The sequence below is a fragment of the Rissa tridactyla genome, chromosome 23, assembly GCF_028500815.1.
Source record: "Rissa tridactyla isolate bRisTri1 chromosome 23, bRisTri1.patW.cur.20221130, whole genome shotgun sequence".
In the NCBI taxonomy this organism is placed as follows: domain Eukaryota; kingdom Metazoa; phylum Chordata; class Aves; order Charadriiformes; family Laridae; genus Rissa; species Rissa tridactyla.
The window spans coordinates 2,861,282-2,881,904 of record NC_071488.1 but is presented as its reverse complement, the minus strand read 5'-3'; the positions used below and the strand labels follow the sequence as shown (position 1 = coordinate 2,881,904).

The following is a 20,623-nucleotide window of genomic DNA, read 5'->3' as shown; positions in this document are numbered from 1 at the left end:
GAGCGGAGTTAGGGGACGTGGGGGAGCCCAGCCCGTGGCGAGCCAGCCCCGCACCTCCCACGGGGGGGATTCCAGGAATCCAGAGGTTCAAAAACTCCAGGAACCCAAGGTCAAGATCCCAACGCTCTCCTGGGTGCCCCCAGCTCCCGCGCTTCACGCCGGAGCAGCAGCAGCAGCAGCAGCGGGGGTTTGGCTCCCGCTAAACAGGAGCAGCTCCCCGTGCCCGGGCACCTCGGCAGATCCTCAGCATTTTAACACTTTTATTGCATTGAAATATTTACCGCGGTTACGATACAATAGGAAATGGTCCAAGCGGAATACTGTGCGCAGCTCCCCCTTCCCGACGCCGCTCTGAATTTCGGGGGAAGGAGCTAAAAAGGTGCTTAAAAAAAAAAAAAAAAAAAAAAAAAAGAAAAGAGTTGCTACGTGTGGTACCTCTCGGCGAGTCGCGCCGCAGGAACCGGGATGAGCTCGGCGGCAGGGAGCAAGCCGGTTTGGACACTCACGAAGCCGCAGGTACATCGCTGTAGAGGTTACAAACTAAAGTATACGTTTAAATACATAAATAATTTGTGCAATGGGCGATGCGCCGTCCCCAGAGACGCCGCAACCTTCATTTAGCCCGCGCGGAGATACAGAAACGGGGAAATCTTTGGAGTTTTATATGTACAAAAGCTGCAACTGAAAATATAGATCATCTATTTGTTCTCTGTACAGGTCTGTGCTGGAAATATTTAAAAGGAGGAAAACAAATTACATTTTCTTTTAAAAAAATACATCGTCAATACAACCGAGAGGGCGCCGTCGCTGGAGGGACGGGCAGGAGGCGGCAGCGTGGTCGGGGCACCCGCCGCCTCCTCCCGGGTCCCCCCATTTCCCCCCGTCCTCCTCCTCCTCCAACACAGCCCTGCACCCCTCGGCTCTCCCCCTGCCGCCTTCCATTAGAAATGAGGAATAATTTCCCGGGGGGGAAAGGGGGGACGCTCAGGAGGGGGTCCCGGCCTCGCCTGGGAGGGCCCGTGGGGGCCCCGGGGCGGAGCGGGCGGCTGCCTTCCCCTCCCCAGCTCTTTGATAGCTGTAGCAGAATCCTACACGATATAAAAGGTTTTAAATAAAATACTTCGCTAAAGTCAGGGGGTTTGGTGACACACACACCCACACGCACACACACCCCCCCCTCAGAAACAGGCACTCCCCAGCCCACATCCCAACGCACTCGGGAAGGCGCAAGCACGGATACAGCTGTGGGATGCATCCAGAAGACTGGGAACCCCTCCCTCGCAAGGGCTGGGGGCTGCGCGGGGGGAAGACGGCCTCCACAGAGAGAGGAGAGACACAACCCAACGCTGCTCGGTTGGGTCCTTCCAGCCCCGGGACAGGGAAGCCAATCCGACAGGGAATCTGCCCTCGTCTCCCAGTCTTACGGGGAATCTGTCTCCCATCCCTGGGAGAGGGAATAACGGCCATCGGCGTGGGCTCAGTCCAGGGAAATGATGTCTGGCCGGCAGCCCGGGAGCGCCGCGGCGGTGCTACTGATTGTGCCGTTGTGTCCGTGGCTCTCTCGCAGGGAGCTGGTGGAGACGATGCTGCTGATGCGGCCGCCGGCCGGGCTGACGGCGCTGTGGGATCCTGCCATCACGGGGCCCAGGGGATTCATGTTTAGGAAGTGGCCGGACGTGCCTCTGTACTGGAAGAAATGGCCGAGCGCATCCTGCTCGTCCAGGGAGGTGATGACGGACGGGCTGTAATGCTGCCGAGCGAAGGAAAAACCCCCGATCAGCTCACGGTGCCCACAAAACCCCAGCCCCGGTCCCACGCAGGCGCCCACAGAGACGAGGGGTCGCGCAGGGACCCCTCCCAGAGCTCCCCAGGTAAACGTACCAGTTTACCAAGACTGGCCCCCGAGCCACCAGCACCCGCTGCCTCCTGGCAGTGCCACCCGGTGCGAGCGTGGGCTTCAGGGGCACCAACGGCAGAGGAGACACGCGGCAGCAGCGAGGAACGACACGCGGCACAGAGAAAGGAGACGGAGCCCAAAGTGAGGACCCTGAAAAGCCGCGCGTGCAGGATCCGTGCCCTGCACCGAGCCCCGCGTGGATGGAACGAGTCAGCTCCCAGCGACCGCCGCCAAATCCCTCTGCTTTCCACCTACGTCCGCGTGGATTCAGCCGCGGAAAAGCAAAAATCCTTCCACCCCCGAGCCCTTGGCAATTCTAAACTTGCCTTAGCGAGGCACTCAAGAAAGTAGGTAACTGCGAAAGCAGAGAGGTGCTGGGCAGACGCGAGGTGTCTCCCTGCGGTGTCAGGCGATGCCCGTGGGAGCGCCAAAGCTGGCACCCCCACCGCCGGCCTACAACAGTTCTCAGAGAGGAGGAGGATGGAGGAGGAAGGTTCGCCGAGTGGCGAGGGATGTGTTTTGCCAGTCCACAGATTTGGCAAAGAGAAAAGGAAAACAAAACCGAAACAAACCAAAAAAAAAAAAAAGGAAACCAACCCCAAAACCTACCTGATTTTCGCTTTGAAGGAAGGAAAACAAATCCAGACCTAGAAAAACAGAAAGGGGAAAAAAAATAAATCTCTTGACGGTAAATAAACTTCTGGCAGGAAAGGGGAGCCAAACCCCGCTAACGCAGGGGCAGCAGCAGATGGGTTCCGGCTGCTTCCAAGGACCAGACACCCCAGTATCGTCACCACACCCTCCCGCCCTGTTCCTACAACTCCTCTGTAACCCAGCGCCGCGGCCTCGGCACCTCGGCACAGCACAGAGCGGATGGAATTTCCCTCCTCCAGAGCTGTCGTGGGGCCTGGCACCAAACCCAAGTGGCAGCAAAGCGCCAAGGGCCGGTTCAACGCAGCCCCCACCCGGCTGGCGACGCCGCGACGCTTCAAACCGCTCGACAAAAGGGTCTGGGACCAAACCAACTCCAGCAGATGACAACTGTGCCTGCGCCAAACGGGGCACGAGGGACGCGTGAGCTGCACGCAGGACTGAGAGTATTTCCAGGTCTCACTGCTGACCGGACAGGCAGACTCAAACCCGTCACCCTCCTCCCTTTGGGCAGCTGCCTCCCCGCCTGTAAAACCGGGTTTGTAAACACAAGCGAGGTTTAAATAACTCCCGTGAAGCACACGGGGATCCCCACCCCAGTGGGTTCCTGGGAATGGTTTGTTATTTACTACACGGTCACGGACCCCAGTCTCTCTCTTTCCTTCTGCTGGGTCGGGACACGCAATCCCATCTCCCACCCGGCCAGCCAGCGCCCAAGAAAGGGAGTCGCAGCCTCGTCGCGTCTCTCGGTGGCCCTGGGACACGCTAACCAAAACCTGAGTCATTCCTACCTGCGATCTCCGACCAACACCCGGATTTCCAGCTGTTCTGTCACTCCCGCTCTCACCTGCAGGGCCCCGGGGATACCCCCCGCCCCCCCGGCGTCACACCCCAGGGGGGAGGTAACTCTAGTTTCCTTCTTCCCCTTTCTGTGTTGGGCCAGTCGACTCTGTCACTCAAAAAACACTCGCTGGGATCCGCAGCAGCCGCCCGGCCGAGAAAGACTCTGCATGTGAGCGACCCAAAGGCCCCCGTAGCTCGGTGGGAAGAGGGACCCGGGCACCAGCCGTTTCGGCCAGCTGCTTAGTCTGGTGAACTGGTACAACTGCGTGTATTTGGTAACTGCTGCCAGAGGCCTTTGTTGTTACCTTGAAGCTCTGAAGGCACCTGGTAGGAGGGATGGTAGTCAGGAATGGGGAGGTTGGAGAGATAGTCGCTGCCGAGAGCTGCCATGGGAGGACTCCGAAGCACGGAAGACGGCCGGTGATCAATACTTAACACCCTGAAACACAACACAGGCCCAACGCCCGTTAACAGCAGCAGAACAACAGGCCGAGGGTAACATTCCTCCGTTGTTTATCAGCAAGAAACCCCAACCTCGATGCCGCCGTACCCGCAGCAAAAACATTCCCTCCCTCCTCCCAGGTCCCATGGTCCAAGAGGGGTGTCCCCTCACCCTGGCCAGGTGTGGGAAGCAGCGGTGGCGCTTCCCAGGGCCAAGCAGACGTGGATCCGGTTACCGCCCCGACACCAGCGTTGAGGGAAGGAAGGAAGCAGAGGGCAGGAAGCAAGAGAAGCCAAAGCCCAGCAGAGCCTGGGGGCGGGGTGTGTTCCCGTCCTGCCTTACCCCTTGGGACCAGCCGCCGTCGGAAGAGCCACGCTGGAGACCGGGCACTGCTTCTTGGCCGGTGGCTCCTCCTCGTCCGACGAGCTCTCCAGGGTCAGGTCAATAACCTCCACCTTTTTTTTGCCCTCCGAAGAGTTCTTGCCCTCGGAGCTCACCGTGTAAAGGGAGGTGGCTGCAGGGGAAAAACCAGCCATCAGCTGCCGAAATGGAGACGAGCGAAACCCCATCGCCTCCACGAGCCCCGCGATACACTCGGGGCTTCCAAACAGCTCGTACCAAATCCACACCCTGTCCCAGACCAGAAGCATCATCCCGCCCCACGCTAAGGGTCAGGTCTCCATAGCCCACCTGGAATTAATGCTGCAGTTTCAAGAGGAACTTGCGTTTTTCTTGATTATTTTTGTTTTTTCTAGCACTTACTCTACAGTGCTGTGCTAAGTGCCTGCCATGCTCCTGGTATTTCAGCGTGATCCCAAATACCGGCTCCCAGATGGGATCCGAAACGCTCTGAATGTTGTTTTGTAATTGTAAAAACTGTTAAGTGTAAACGTTGCTTTGGCAAAAAAAGATCTCAACAAAAACCCCAACAAAACAGCTGGTGACCACAGCTCCCGTACCCTCGATCCCACTGAACGCAGCCGTCTGGCACACCTCCTGGTTCTCCTTCTTCGGCTTCATGGGGCTCCAGGAGCCGTCCTCCATGAACTGTATCTCATCGCAGTCCGTACAGGAGTTCAGGATTTCCATGAACAACCTGCGGGGTGAGAGCACACGCTGGGGACAGCAACCACCACACGGCCTCGCGCATAAACGCACGCGGACGGAGGGCAGAAATGACCGGGGACCAACGGTGCTCAGGTGAAAGGGGTACGAAGAATTACTGCTCTAAAACCTGCGCCAGTTATCACCTGCAAATTTAGTTTTACGACGGGGCTGTTCAACGTACACAGGAGGGCTCTGTTCAAACCCCGGGAAGCAGGTTCCCTCGTCACTGCCCCTGCGGAGACTGCCGGCAAGGCAGCCAAGATTTTGACAAAGCCTTCTTGTTCTTTGGGAGAAATCTCTCCAGATTGGAATCAAAGCAGTTTAGGGAACGAAAATCAGATTTTAAGTTCTTCGAGGCTGTAACTTGCCTATATATGCTGGCATTAGAGGATAAGCCTGAAAAGAAAAACATTATCCCGGCTAAAGACTTTGTACGAAGCCAGCTCAGCTCACCCGTCGATTATCAGGTTGTCATACGGGGCTTTCTTATCGCAGACGGGACAAGTCCAGGTGGGTTTCTTCTCATTCATTTGGAGATAGAGCGCTGCGTCGAAGCACTGGAGGTGGGTGCAGGTGATGGCTCGGCAGGGCACGATCAGCCTCATCTTACCCAGCTGGGGGACAAGAAAGAAGAAGTGAAGGTGGTTTTGTCCAAACCCACCTCTCGCAGCACCAAGTAAAGCCAGCGCTGTCATTCCGTTCATTCCCTTCTCTCCCCTGCCCAGCACTCCAGCACTTTTAGCACAAGGTTAAAACTAAACGTCACTGAAGAATTAACACGCGAGAGAAAACAAGCTTTCCTGAGGGTGTTTTTTGCCTTTTTGTTTTGTTTTGAAGCTTGCTTCCACCTCAAACACATGCTAATACTCAAGGTGAAAGACAAGGATCAGGTCAACAGAAGACATTTTTTGGCTAGGCAGTTTAGGCCAGCGATCTCGGGAGGTTTTTTTTAATGCCTGAAAGCGAGCGGTTCCGCTCTTTCTGTAGGAATCCAAGCTGACTTTTGAACAAAAGCAGGGCTGGGGCAGCATTAGCTCTCGTCTCGCTCGCTCCGAAGCGTTCCTACGCAAAGGGAAGGTCAAGCGGGAAGCTGTTCGCAAAGGCCTGTCCGAGCAAAACGAACAAAAACGTAGAAACCTACTGGACACATCAGGGAAACTCGTAAGCTGGTTGTAGCTATCTCACTGTCAGGATCAGCTGTTAGTTTTTCTTTGACTGAAAGAAGAGGAGGGGAAAAAAGGTCTCCTGTCAACATCCTCCTTCTTTTACACGCAGAAATACGTACAGACATGATTTTATAATTTGCACCACAACACTTATTATCCAAATTACAGGCAGGCAATGCTCACGGCAGCAGACATTTCGTTATTACTATTAGGCTAACAGCTCCGGCAAGAGTCTCCTTGGCAAGATGCAGCACGGAGACAGTCCCTACCCTGAAGGTTTTAACCCGCCTGTGAAATGACAGCGCAGGGGAAACACTTGGTTGTCGGCAACAGCGTATAATTTGAGCGCGAGCAGCAATGGCTGCGCTCGCACTGCTGCTCACAGGACCAAGGATCTGGAAGTATCACCACGGAGATGGGCGGCGATACGAAGATTTAGAGCCCCGTCGAATGGCATCGCTGAAAAATAATCCGTAATCTTTACAATCCTCACCTTCCCAGTGAGTTCTCACCAACGGGACCCGGCAAGCGCGTGGGGGCTTGCGAGAAGGGACACGCAATAAAGGTCTGCGCTGCTAATTCCGACCTGCTCTGTCTCCCCGGGATCAGGTCAAGCACAGTCACGCTTTCCCAAGATGTACTTACTCAGGGCTCGTGAATGGTCTGGATTCCGGATGCCCTTGGCTCTTAGCTTCTGGAGCAGCGTTACCGACGTCAGCTGCTTCACCAGGTACACCGACAGGGAGTAGTTCTGTCGGGGAGAAGTTGACACTGCTCAGACCTAGAAAAACCCACCGGGAAAGGAGAGGGCCCTCCTGGATCCGCGCAGTTCGACGCTGCTGCAAAAACGACCTCGGTCCCGCAGCAAATGGCTTTCCCCTCGCTCACCCTGCCGAACTCCGAGGACCAGTTCACCACAATCGTGTTGGGGACGGTCGCCGAAAGGCGCGCCAAGGGGGTGATATTGACGGGGCGGCTGGGTCGCTTCGGCTCCGCGCCGTTTTTTGTGGGTGGGAGATAACCCTGCGAAGAGAGAACGATCACCCAGTACAGGAGAAATCCTCTCCGAGGCGTAAGGCCGCACGCAAGAACCTACCAACCCGATTTCTTCCTGTACCTGCAGATACTTCGTGTCGCACCCGAGCGCTCGTATGAGAATTGGTCTAAAAAATCTCAACGCAGTACGTTATTATTCCTCAGCGTCAAGAAATTAAGAATAAAGGTTCCCTCTGATACCCTTACGCCGACGAGCGCGCTGGGGCTCACTTTCATTGCCAGCCAAACCTCTCCCCAAACACAGAACCGCCAGTCCGGGATGTGTCGTACACGAATCGCCTTGAATTAAAAACCAAATTCTACCCAGTTCCACGAGGCTGGGAAGCTAAAAAATGACACCCCGCGACAAATCTCGCACTGATCTCATTTTTGCTTTATTATAGCCACATTCCGACTTCCTTAGAAACCCGCCCCACCATTCAGCCCAAGAGCGCCTTTTCCGTAGCTCAGATTTACGCCACCCTTTTTGCATTGCCCTCCGTTCGAGGGGGCAGCTCGAGACCGACTCAGCAGCCGCCCATCAGTTTTAAGCAGAAGTAAAACTAAAAAAGCGTTCCCGTTGAGCTGCTGCGGCAGGAAGAGCTTCTCAGCTGCAGATGACTCACCCAAAAATGAACGCAGGAAACCTTCTCTGCGAGCAGAAGCTTGGGGCGGGGGGACGGACACCCTTTAGCCATCTCGCGTCTTGCATGCGCTTCCCTCTTTGCGCCCCACGAGGCCGGAAACGACCTCTCTCTCTCTTTATTTTTTATTTATTTTATTTTTTTCAAAGCAGGTTACTAATTGCCTCGGCCAAAACCAGACCGAACGTTTGAGGCAAAAAAATGCAAATCTCTGCAAAGGCAAAGGGAGGGGCTGGGGCAGAGCAGCTCAGAGGCTGTTCTGCAGGTTTGATTGCAAGAAGCGCCAGCGTTAATGGAGCGAAGCCAGCGTGGGACAGCTGAGAGGGAGCTGCCCTGACTGTTCGACCGCCGATACCTCTCCTAGGTGCGACGCCGAATCGCATCCCTTTTTGGGCCGTTAACTGTAGCAAGCGCTATTTCTTATTCTATTTTTTCCCCCACGTGACCCAGCGCTCCTTGACCGGAGCATCCTGCAGCGCGATAAACTAAGGGCAGTGCCGTTATTCCATTAAAACGCAGGCTTTACTCTGCATTTTTATTATCAAGTTGGTTTTTTTTTTGTCCAAAAACGAGACGTAATCTGCTGGTTTAAAAAAAAAAAAAAAAAAAAAAAAAAAATCAGGCCCACAGTTTGCATATTCTTTTCCTTGAATCAAAGAGCAGCTTTCATCGCCAATCCACAGCCCTGGAACATGAAATCAGTTTTGTGCTCTGACCGCACCATTTCTTCATGTCAAGTCTTTCATCTCCAGAAAATACATTCCCACCGCGCTCCCTGGGAGCTGCAGCTGTCTAAAAGGGCAGGCTTTCGTCTACAACATATTAGGAAGAAATAAGATTTACTCACAGGCAGGGGACAGAGTTTTCCATTGACCTTGACAAATAAATTAGGAGGGAAGTAATCTTCTTGGGGACAGCTGGTTTCACACAAGCAAAACCTAAGAAGCAGGAGGGAGAAACTGGCAAGTGAGTGGCGACACTCGCAAAAAAAAAAACGGCAGCCAAACTTCCCTTGAAAAAAGGGAAAAAAACATTTTCCGAGCAGGACGCGTGAATGGCTGGGAAACGCGTAAGCAGATGGACAGCCCTACAGGTGTTTCAAACCCTACGCGCGGCAAAAGCGATAGAAGAAACAAGACAGAAAAATGCCAGCAATTTAAACCAACTACTAACGTGCATGGACGAGGCGTGTAGGGGGCAGGGCTCATTTTTATTCACCCCAGATGAGAATTTAGGTGATCCAGAATCGCGGTTTCAAAGGCGACGCACGTTTCTCCGGCCTAACATCCTTCCTAAAAATGCCGCAAAGTGAGCTCGGGGTTCAAGCGGCAGGGAGAGCTAACCCGGGCGGGACGAAGGAGGGCTGCCGTCCCCTCTGCGACGGAATCCCACCCCAGCAGCGCCGGAGGGGACGGTTTAACTCAGCTTTGGGTGTGTTCTTCACCCACAGATTCTGCAGCCCTTCAAGATGCAAGGGAATTACATCTCCAAGCTCCCCGACAAAAGCAACCGAGGAACTAAAAAGTTGTATTTGACCCAAAGCAAATCTTGCAGGACAGCGTGGTTACTGCTTGGACTCTCTCAAAACTCATCTGCCACCACTCGAGAGCCTCCCGCTGCCTCCCTCAGAGAAACGCCGAGGCTGGAAAAGACCTTTAAGATCGTCAAGTCCAACCGTCAGCACCAGCAGCCCAGAAGGGGCCAGGGTTCAAATCCTCACCCCGTTTAATCGGACGGCCACGCGCTCTGTTTTCTCTCCAGGGAGGGGGGGCTCCGCTGGAGCCGAAACCGCAGCCCCGAGCCAGGCTCCCACCTCGGCCGGCTCCTTCCGAGCCGCGAGCTCAAGCCCTGGCCCCTCACGCCGATGCCAACGTTCTCAAAAAATAAATCCGATCTTATTGTTTTCTAACCTCTCCCTGCGTGCCAAATAAAACAAAGAATAAAAACTGAGAGTTAATCTTTTTCTTGCTTGGGAACACGAGAATACCGCACGTGCTGAAGCACATCAGGAGGAGGAGAAGCGATCCCAACCCTCTTTTTTAACTCCTGCACTGAAGTTTGCTGAATAAAGGGCAGCTTCTCCAGGTGAAGGGATGCACTCGGACACTCCAGGAGCCTCCTGAAAGTTTCCCGGTGGATTATTTGGTAAACTCCGTTTCATCTGCAATGCCCAAAACACAGTAAGAAGCAACACACGCTGGAACTGGCCCTTCTGAAATGCACGTGGTGTTTTTCTGCGTCCCAGAAGAGACGTTTCCAAGCATCCACCTCCTGACGCCTTCCAGGGAACAGGCTGCCCGTATGCTTCGCTCCACCAGCTCCACGCGCAAGAGCGGAACAGATGGACACAGCAGGAAAACTGCCACCGCGCGCCCCAAATCAGAGAGACATTGTCACGGAATCCTAATTAACAACGAACGCCCTCCTGAAACCCACCAGGCTCCCTTTTGAATTAAATCAAAGGCTTCGATTTCAAATAACCGCTTTTCTGCAGACTTCCAGATAGCACAACTAAAGCCCTAAGCTCCTCATTGCTTCCCCCCCCCGAGAGTACAGCAGTCATTCTCCGTCTCTTTGCCAAATTCAACCCCCTGGTAATAAAATTTTAACATTTTTTAACCCTGCCAAGGGTTGAATGTTGGGCAAGAGCCACCTCGGTTCCTGTTCAGAGCTGTAGGACAACGTGGGCAGGCACTTAAATAACCGCCCCGGCACCGACTGCAAGAATCAGAGGGCAACCCGGGAAGCACTCGCAAGTTATTTTTCTACTCACGCTCTCCAACGTGTCTTGCATTTACATGAGTAATAGCTGAGTGAATGTTAAAAAAATGTTCAAATTTGAAGGCAATGTCATTCCCGTGTCTTATCCCGCCTTTTTGCAACCAGTCTGCAAACAGGCAAAGAATTAAAACGGAGAAGAGAAAGAAGCGAGTTCTATCTATGCGCGTAAAACTCCGGAAAAGATCGAATTTTGCCACACTTCAAATCGAGAAAACTTGTGTGCGAGGCTGTGCCGCCTCTGCCAGCAAAGCGCCGCCCAGAGACAACTCCCTCGGCCCCGCCGAGGTCAGAAGGAGCCGCGTGGTTTGGTGTTGCCAAACCCTCGCTCCATAGAAAAACCCGAGTTCCGAACGCAGCGCCAAACGTTTCCCATTTCCTCCGAGCAAATCGCCATGCAATTTCCAACCAAATCAAGTGGTACAAGCGGGATTCGGCAAAATCAAAGATAAATTAAGACCGAGACACGAGCTCAGGGAACGGGACTTGGTGCGTTCATCAAAAAAGGCATTACCTTACCTTAATTGCACCTGTATCGTGTAATCACATTTGGCACCTGGCAAGATATCTCTGCAATGGAAAAGAAGCTCTTTAGACGCTCAGCAGCGCTTAACAAAGAATTGCAACTAGAACAGCATGAGATTTTCTTAAGTTCTACCGATATCGAGACACGTTAGGCGTATCACGAACGAAACCTGCCGGAACTAGCAGGCAAAATTCCCAAACAAGGAGGTAAAGCAAAAGGCCAGCAAACAGAAGAGGCGAGAAAAGGAGAAAAATCAACCTCCAGGATTCCTGCCGCTGCTGTTTTAAGAACATAATGCCAACTACAGACTTGCCGATGCAAACAACTGACTGTGTTTATAAGCCCAGGTGGAGGGTAGTCTGAAATTTTGGGAGGAACTACCAAGTTTTCATCCCAATTTTCTTTCTTCCATGCAATAATTCCGCTCTGCCGGCTTTGAGGCAGGTCCCCGATGGCTGTAAGGAGCACAGCACCGCTGACAGCAAGGAACTCCCCTTTTTACACCCAACTTGGCATTTTATTCTCCTGGACGGCACCGGAGCGGTGACAACGTGGAAGCCACACGCTCCGCACGGCATCCCGAGACGCCCGTTCACTTACCGGGAGGTGAGGATCTGCTGAACCTGCTGGGGGGTTAGAGCGAAGGTGAAGTGAGCTTCTTCAAACCGCTGACTGTTCGTCGAGGCTGAAGAAGAGAATTTAAGACAAATTAAATCATCGTTAAGTCATTCTTACACCTGCAGGCGCCCGGGTTCGTAAGAAACAAAGGACAGCGTCCACTAAAAGCAGAAGGCGATCTGTTGTTCAAAATTAGCCGCGGTTCATGCAGGGGCCCTCCAAGTTCTTGACCACGTAACCAAGCGCCGGGTCTGTCTTTCAAGGTAAACGTTCGGCTTCCGGCATTTTATTAATGAGGGAAACTGAGACCTGGAATGTATGGTGCTGCCCGGGGATCAGGAGACAGGCTGGGAAAAGGGAGATCACACGCGGAGCTAAGGGAACGCCAGAGATCATCCGTTGCCCTAGAAATTATAATAATTACTGTGGTTGTGGAATAAGTACAGCTGCTGAATAAGAATCAGGCGTTGCCATTTTCTGCTCGGGCACATGGACGGAGTCGCGGCGAATTTAGAGAAAAGCAGCCACGGCCTCGATCAAAAATAAACAACACGGGGAGAAACCCACATCGTGGGAGAATCACGAATTTTAGGTGGGGGTTAGTGAGGAGCACAGCAAAAACGCTTGGTGCAAGAAACATGTAAAAATAAACCAGGATTTCCCCCTCTCTTACCCTGACCTTAACCAAGTGACTTCTTTTGCGCTTGAGCTTCTCCCTCGGTAAAACCAGCGGGTGTCTGTCTCCCTCACAACGACAGGGAGCTATTTTATTAATATTTGCAGAGCATCAGCATCCTAGAATGAAGACAGCTGCCGCCAGAAACCAATGTCATTTGCAAAGAGCCAATTTGGCCTCTTCTGCACTCGTTTTTACACCCGTCAGGAGAGGTCCTGAGCAACGGCAGCTCCCGCCGGTGCTCTCAGGGATGCGGAGCATCCCTGGGCCAAGAGAAAACGAAACCGAGGACGTTATCGCAGTGGCACGTGTTAAGTGTAAACCTCACGTTTTGATCCGTTATTTATTTCAAGGAGTCGGGTGACACTTGCGATGAGCTGGTCATAGCGTGACCATCCGAGGCGACCACAGGTCCACAGAGGAGAAGGTTGGCTCCGTCCTCGGTGCCACCTGCCCTGGGAGAGGGACACCCTTGCGCTGGCCTCCCAAGAAAAGCGGATTCATGCCCAGATTCCTCAGTGGGGCGAGGGGTTTTGCTTCTCCAGCCTCCTGCAGCTCAGGAATGCGAGGAATGCGAGGCCCTGAGTTTTTCCTGGCAGATGACCTGCCAGATCTTCCCCAGACCGGCAGCAGCCACAGGCTGGCAGACCCGAAGCGGGGAAATTCAGAGGAATTTTGACCATCTTAGGACTTTCTGCTTGAGCCTTTCGCTCCTCGATGACAAAATCCTGCTCCAAACAGAGCTGGGGTAAAGCCGCTCGGTATCCAAGCGGTTCTAACCGATATCTGCCGCTTTCTCCGCCACCTCCATTTATAATCGATAACCAACTTCCATCTTATAACCAGTTCGTAACCCGTGTTATTGCTCAGCTGGCAGCCTTCATCCAACCCAGCGAGGAACACCGACATCTCCGAGATTCGCAACATCCCAGCCAGAGGTTTGGAATAGGATGGGGAGTGGGATAGCCAAAGGCTGGGCCTTCCTCGCTGGCGGCAAATGGAGCGTGGACGGACCAGGAGGCTTCATCGTTAACCCCCGTCATCACCCTCTCCATCCCCGTTTTCATTTATTGCTTATTTCTGGCATTTTTCGGACACCAGAACCTTCCTATCTGCGTCCTCGTAACAAATTGCCCCAAGTAACTAAAATAAAAGAATGGGAAAGGGATGTTTACACAGCTAAAGGGAGAAGAAAGACACAAACCACCAGAAGCCAAAAATAAAAGCCCACGATTCCCTAGGAATTACACAAAAAATTATTTCAAGTTCAAGCACCAACATGTAAGTACGGGAGTTTTATCAGGGAAGAGGGGAAAAAAAAAAAATCATTTCTTTTTCAAGGCGAGTATTCCATTTCAGGAAGAAGCTTAACCACAGGTTGTCCGAGAGGCTGAATAAAGCCAAACCCAAGAAAAGGCAATTTTTAGCAAAATGGGAACGAAACCAAGCCCCCAAAAAAGCGCAGGGGTTTTGGTTGGAGTACAGATATACTTATCTCCACTTCATCAAACATTACTATGTTTATATGAAAGAAAAACAACCCCGAATCCAAGCAAAAACCATTTAAAAGGCATAAGATGGGTGGTTCTAGTCTGAAAAGGCCAGGCGGGCTCAGCCTAAAGTAAAAATACAGCTCAAAACTGCTTCTAAAAACCAGAATAAACCTCCTTTCTTTGTGGATTCCAATCGCCCCAAGCGCAGCGGCCCCTCCAAAGCCAGCAGGAACTACCAGGCCAACTCCGCACTGTACGCCTCCCCGCCAGCATTCGAAAGATTCCAACAAACACCCAATTTTTCTGGAATTCGGCAAACCCCAGCATTTTCTTATCCCTACCTTACAAACGGAGAAGCATCGGGGCACCCGGCCCCCACATCACGTCGAGAAACAAGTGGCTTTGCCCTTCTGCCCTACCCCATTTCTGCTCTTATTTTAAGATCCCTCTTTGCTTCCTGCCCCACGTCAAGTTTTCTCACCGACGCAGACCTGGCCTCCGCTCAGGTTCGCCACCTTCATTAATTTTACCTGTTTGATGATTTTTAGGACATTTTTGTTACTAATTAAGGCAGAACTGAGACTCAAAGGTGGCAGAGGATTTTGCTGGCAGTTGTATCACCAATTGTTTGCAAAAATAACAAACCACTTTTCATAATTAACTCTCCTGGCAGTCACCGATTTGTTCGGAAAGGGGGCCTGTGCCAATTTATCCACGTTTTTATTCTCTGATGTGCCAGACCAGAGAAAGCTTCGCAATTCAGAACGCAAATAAAACCCCAGGCTCTACCGGGTGAAAACAGTAAATAATCCCAAATTTATGTACGCCTATAAAATATACACTGAACAGAAAAGGTGTCAGCTGGGAGAGAAATACCCTTTTGCATGCAAATAAATTTGGAATAAGACTGACAAGCAACTAAAAGCTTCCGTTTCTGGCAGCCCACACAAGTTGGAGAGGGAAGTTATGGGTCTAAATGACCCGAGGGCTGGAGCCCCTCTGCTATGGGGGGAGTTGGTGGGGGGATTCAGCCTGGAGAAGAGAAGGCTCCAAGGAGACCTTGCAGCGCCCTCCAGTTCCTAAAGGGGCTCCAGAAAAGCTGGGGAGGGACTCTGGAGCAGGGAGGGGAGCCATGGGACAAGGCGTAGTGGTTTTAAACTGGAAGAGGGGAGATTGAGATGAGATGTGAGGAAGGAATTCTTGGCTCTGAGGGTGGTGAGCCCCTGGCCCAGGTTGCCCAGAGAAGCTGTGGCTGCCCCATCCCTGGAGGGGTTCAAGGCCAGGTTGGATGGGGCTTGGAGTAACCTGGGCTGGTGGGAGGCGTCCCTGTGCATAGCAGAGGGTGGCACTAGACGGCCTTTAAAGGTGCCTTCCAGCCCAAAACATTCCATGATTCTACAAAATCCCACTTCCATCTGGAAATCAGCCTTTTGAATCCGCACTGGTGGCTTGCCCTGGTCACGCCGCTCCCACTCTGTCTTCTCTACCCGAGCAAACAAAGGGAGGCTCCGAAGAACAGGAGGAACAAGCAGTTTGGAACGTACCTAACGTGGTGGGTTTTATCAACTCATCGTAGACGTCGTAGAAGGGCAGCCTCTTCATCTTGACGTCGGGATGGACGGGATGGATGGGCGGCGATAGGTGCTGAACATCCGTCTCGTGCTTGGGTCCCAGCACGGGCGCCGGAGGCAGCAGAGCCGCCGGCACAGCAGCCGCGGCCGAGCTGTGGTCATAGGGCAGGTGACACACCGTGCCCTGCGTCAGCGCGGTGGCCGAGGGCAGCTGCCTCGCCTGAATGTGGAGCATGGACAAGTCCGAAGGGGTTAAGATCTTTCTTGGGAACCTCCGGCGGTAAAGTTCTTTAATTTTCATCTGGACAGCCGGGCTGCAGCCAGATTTCAGCAGCTGTAACGCCTTGGTGAGAAGTTCGTGCTTCCTTCCACTTTTGTTCCTTCCAGCAAAGCCCAAGAGAACTTGTAACTCTGATACCCTAAAGCTCATAACCATATGCTGCAAGAAAAATAAAACAACCACCATTACAACTACTGCGGGAGCAAACACCGTCCAAAAACAAGCCACGGCTTCGCTAAGGAAGATGGTGGAGGCCTTAAAAGAGACGCTGCCAAAGTCTGAAGTCCCCCTTGTCACCGGTAACCTCGTCAGTAGCAGAAGTGTAAATATTTAGATTTGGTTTTACCTTTGTTTTTACTTCTTCTGACCTTGTAATATGACATACAGCACTAGGGGAGCATAGATATATCTGTACGTAGGATAGCACAAGCTTTTCTTTCACGCGACTGAAAAAGGGTTAAACCTGGGATGGAGCAACTCCCCACACTCTCCCTTTTAAATAGGGTTTCACCACCGCTCCGCATCTAGACTTTGCCCTCCAGGCTCCCAAAACGCAAGCAATTCAACAACAGCAAAATTGTTCTCAAATTAGTTACAATTTGGGGTTAAATCCCCAATTTTGCTTCCACGGAGGGGCTTCGTCCAGCTGCAGCGGAGCACCGGCGGGGGGACAGGGAGAGAGGGGGAAGGTTGGCTTCTGCAAGTTCAGAAACGCCAAAAAAGGGCAATCCCTTTGATAAAAGAAATGCAAAATAAAGGCTGAAACCTCATCGGTTTAACGGGAGGTGCATTTTGCATTCGGACCGATTCTCAACCCCAACGGAGTTATTTTCCTTTGGGGAAAAAAGCTGACGGGAACACCTTGACTTTACAGCTTACGGACCAAGTTTTCTAGAGTCACTAATAAACACCAAACGAAGAGGCGCAACTCCAGAACCAACAGGTCAAGCTTATTAAATAGTTAATTCCGGTCTACGCGCCAAGGGGTTTTAAGGCAGTTTGATTCCCTGTGTGAGGATCATGTCACCCCCTGCACCACAAAAAGCATCATCTTGGGAGGACAATGCGACGGATCTTCCGCTTGCCGGGCGGGGAGAGAAAAAGGGAAGCATTTGTTAAAGCCACCAAAGCCAGCGCCGCCGCTGCAACAAGTGCCATGTGGGCCCTGATGCAGAACAGACTCAGCGCCGGGTTTCGCGTAGAAAAAAAAAAAAAAAAAACACGTGGGATTTGCCTACGACCTTTGCTGGGCAATATGTTCAAGAGAAGAATGATCAATTTTATCCCCTCCTGCCCCCCAACCCTTGGCAGCACGGTGAAAAAGCTCGACTTGGGGTCGCTCGACTTTGACAGTGCCCGTTTTAAACACCTCTCGGAAAAAACACATTAGGGACACACCTTTGTCAAATACCCATCCCTCCCCTTTTGCGACAATCATTGTAAAGGAGCCGACCTCTTCCCCCATCCATTATTCCCACAAATCCTCCGGACAGAGTCCTTCGATCAGCAGGAGAGGAGTGTAGCATGGCTCGGCAGCACGAGAGTCACATTTACCGTTAAAAGAACACTCGTGACATAGGATGGCTGTGTCACCACCGCTGCTGCAGCTGTGGACTCTTATCTCCCCCGGAACCTCTCCGATTACCGCTCCGAGTATTGGAGCGGCGGAAAAAAAACCCTCTCTTTATTGCCAGAAGAGACGGCAATCGAGAGCTCCCAGAGGGCAGCCGAGGCTTGGGAAGCGGCTGGAGCCGCAGCAGACTCGACTCCGACCGTGCTGCTGTTGAACAAGGCACGTCCGTAAACCTCTTCTCTTTCCAGGGGAGTCACCGTTTGGGCTTTTAAATAAAGGAAAGCGGCTTAAGCCAACTCCGGGCTTTATAAGGAGAAATCATTTCGTTTTCAACTGGCTCGTCTCGTTTTTACAATGAGACACAGATGGTAAAAAGCTTCAACAAACTCCTGGCGAGGAAACCAGAAAGGGGGTTTAGGGGAGATGGAGGAGAGAAAAGGAGCAGAGATTGAAAAATAAACTTGAAGAAGCCTCAAATAATGCCAAGCTCCACCGAAAGGGTGGGGGAGGCGGGGGGCAAACCCCAGAGAGGAAAACCTGTGCACTAGGCTACGTCTAGACTTAAACCTGAATTCCTCTGTGGGGATTTATCCGCAGAGGGAGCGGAAAACGCACCAGACGCTTCGCGCCGGGTCGCTCTGGGCTCTACCGTTTGCTAAACTGTGTCCCCACATCGTGGGATTATAGCCATGGCTGACGGAGCTCGACTTCTGCGCTCTCCCAGGTCACCTAATTACAATTATCGGATCCAATTTCTCCACCGAGATCGTTAACGTTTTGCCATTTGACGGGGCTCCCGTTGTAGCCAGGCTTCAATTTCAGGGGGAGGAAGAAAGATCACACTGTAAGGCTGTATGAAAAATTTGGATAGGGCACTGCTGGAAAGATTACGGACAAATAATACTCCAGAGAATTCTCTTCCTGCGGTGGCTGGCTGCCAAAAAGGTGCCAGTTCCCAAATGTCTTACTGTTCCCAGTGCAGGGAAGGGGGCAGGACTCCCAGGCCACTTCAGCCAGCTAAAACCTATATTCCAGCCTGTGAGGGGGAAAAATATTAAATGAACAAGGAGAGAGGGGAAAAAAAAAAAAAAAAACAAAAACCAAAATCAGCTTTGGAATTAGTTACCAGGGGCAATTTCATATTCCACAGTCTGGTGGGCAAAGGTGGTGACACACTCTGACTCCTAAAAAAACGAGAAAAAGAGAGTGGAGGGAGATGAAACCCCATCCAGCCGTGAGCACTGGTGCAGCACTACCATGTTACACGCTCTCCGCTCCCTCCTCCCGCACCCCAAACCTGCCTCCGCACCCCAAACCTGCCTCCCCCCGCCATCCTTCGGGGCTCTTGACCTCTCCGGCTCTCCCGTCTTTCCGCTTTCTACCTCTTTTCTCCGTGGCTCTGCACCTCCAAAGCCCCCGCCCAGGGACTTGCGGCCCCCTCCTCTCGCAGATGGGGAGGGGGGGAATCCACCGGGGCTGGCTGCCGTGGGTCACCCCAAGAGCCAGACCCCGGCACCCTCCCTGTGGCCACTTCGCCCCGCTGGTCCCTGTGTCTTCTCCCCACGGCTCACCTCAGCCCCCCCCCGTGCACCCCAACCACAGCATCCCCACGCCTTGTGCCCGCCCCCCCCCCCCCCGCCTTCACCCATCACTGCCCCACACCCCGGTACAGCCCTAACCCCTGGTTCTGGCACCCCACAGCCCCCCACTCCTGCCCCACACAGCCCCTCCCCCATCTGTCCCCAGCCCCACACACCTCCTGGGGCCCACTGCAGAGTCCCCCAGCCCCACACATCCCCCCCAGCCCCATGCAAGTCCTCACTCACCCATACCCCTCCAGTCCCAGGCTGCCTGACCCTCAGCCCCACACTATCACATCCCCAACCAGGAAAATCCCTGGGCCCCACAGACCCCTCAACCCTACAGTGCCTCACTCCATCCCCACGCAGACCCCCTCAGCCCCACAACAACCCCTACTAGTCCTCTGTCCCTACACATCCCTCAGCCCCACACTGCCTCACTCCACTCCCACAGATCCCCTCAGCCCCACAGGCCCCCCCATCCCCATAGATTCCCTCAGCCTTACACTCCATGCCCACACTGACATTCCCACCCCACCCCACCCAGCCCCACACTGCCTGGCCCCAGCCCCACAGACCCCTCAGCCCTACACTGCCTGGCCCCAGCTCCACAGACCCCTCAGCCCTACACTGCCTCACTCCATCCCCACAGGACCGCCCCCCCTCAGCCCCACACCACCCGGCCCCAGCCCCACACTGCCTGCCCCAGCCCCACAAGCCCCCTCAGCCCCACACTGCCTGGCTCTGGCCCCAGCCCCACAGGCCCCTCAGCCCCACACTGCCTGGCCCTGGCCCCACAGGCCCCCTCAGCCCCACACTGCCTGGCCCTGGCCCCAGCCCCACAGACCCCTCAGCCCTACACTGCCTCACTTCAGCCCCACACTGCCCAGCCCTGGCCCCACAAGCCCCCTCAGCCCCACACTGCCTGGCCCCAGCCCCACAGACCCCTCAGCCCCACACTGCCTGGCCCCAGCCCCACAGACCCCTCAGCCCTACACTGCCTGGCCCCAGCCCCACAGACCCCTCAGCCCTACACTGCCTCACTTCAGCCCCACACTGCCTGGCCCTGGCCCTGGCCCCACAGGCCCCCCCCAGCCCCACACTCCCTGGCCCCAACCCCCCAGACCTCTCAGCCCCACACTGCCTGGCCCCGGCCCCACAAGCCCGCCCAGCCCCGCACCGCACCGCCGGTGCCCCGGCCGCCGCCACCGCTTCCCCCCGCCCCGCCGCACCTTCAGCTCCGCCGCCTCCGCCATCTTGGGACATGGCAGCCGCCGCGCAGGGACCGAGGCAAACTCCGCGCCCCGCCGCGGCCGCAGGGGACGGGGAGCGGGCGGCGGGCGGGGGCAGGGAGCGTCGCGCAACTCCGCGCCCGCCGCGCAGCCGCAACCACAACGCCGCGCCCGCCCCGCCCCCGGCACCGGCACCGGCACCGGCCGGGAGGGGGCTGTGCCGGGGGCGGCCCGTCCCGGGGGGGAACGGGATGTGTGCGGCCGGGACATACGGGACTGGGCTATACGGGACCGGGGCTGTGTGGAGCTGGGACTATACGGGACTGGGCTCTATGGGACGAGGATATACGGGACTGGGCTATATGGGACCGGGGCTGTGTGGGGCCGGGATATACGGGACTGGGCTATATGGGACCTGGCTATATGGGACCGGGGCTGTGTGGAGCTGGGAGTATACGGGACTGGGGCTATATGGCACCGGGATATACGGGACTGGGGCTATATGGGACCG

General features: G+C 54.2%; 1 protein-coding gene across 3 annotated transcripts; it reads right to left on the bottom strand.

The window, feature by feature from the left end:
- Positions 1 to 272: 272 nt before the first annotated feature.
- Positions 273 to 20,259, bottom strand: PIAS3 (protein inhibitor of activated STAT 3). 3 transcript variants are annotated; one of them, XM_054182523.1, is made up of 15 exons: positions 20,113 to 20,247; positions 18,427 to 18,484; positions 15,421 to 15,886; positions 11,690 to 11,774; positions 11,083 to 11,133; positions 8,633 to 8,723; positions 6,995 to 7,129; positions 6,752 to 6,857; positions 6,082 to 6,155; positions 5,394 to 5,554; positions 4,793 to 4,929; positions 4,176 to 4,347; positions 3,697 to 3,830; positions 2,507 to 2,544; positions 274 to 1,750 (listed from the first exon to the last, which is right to left on the bottom strand). In XM_054182523.1, exons 2-15 carry the CDS (start codon positions 18,439 to 18,441, stop codon positions 1,478 to 1,480), a joined length of 1,938 nt encoding a protein of 645 aa, XP_054038498.1. In that variant the 5' UTR covers positions 18,442 to 18,484; positions 20,113 to 20,247; the 3' UTR covers positions 274 to 1,477. The 3 variants fall into 3 exon arrangements, with proteins under 3 accessions (XP_054038497.1, XP_054038498.1, XP_054038499.1); XM_054182522.1 differs by lacking the exon at positions 18,427 to 18,484 and having other exon boundaries at positions 273 to 1,750; positions 20,113 to 20,259; XM_054182524.1 differs by lacking the exons at positions 18,427 to 18,484; positions 20,113 to 20,247 and adding an exon at positions 17,126 to 17,292.
- Positions 20,260 to 20,623: the final 364 nt, after the last annotated feature.

Bases quoted from the DNA above. Each gene is read 5' to 3' on its own strand.
- PIAS3 (XM_054182522.1), bottom strand. From the start codon at position 20,136: ATGGCGGAGGCGGCGGAGCTGAAG. The intron at 11,134-11,689 runs GTAAGTGAACGG...TTTCCATTGCAG, and splicing joins CAGCAGATCCTCACCTCCCG to AGATATCTTGCCAGGTGCCA. The intron at 4,348-4,792 runs GTACGGGAGCTG...TTTCCCCTGCAG, and splicing joins TGCGTTCAGTGGGATCGAGG to CCACCTCCCTTTACACGGTG.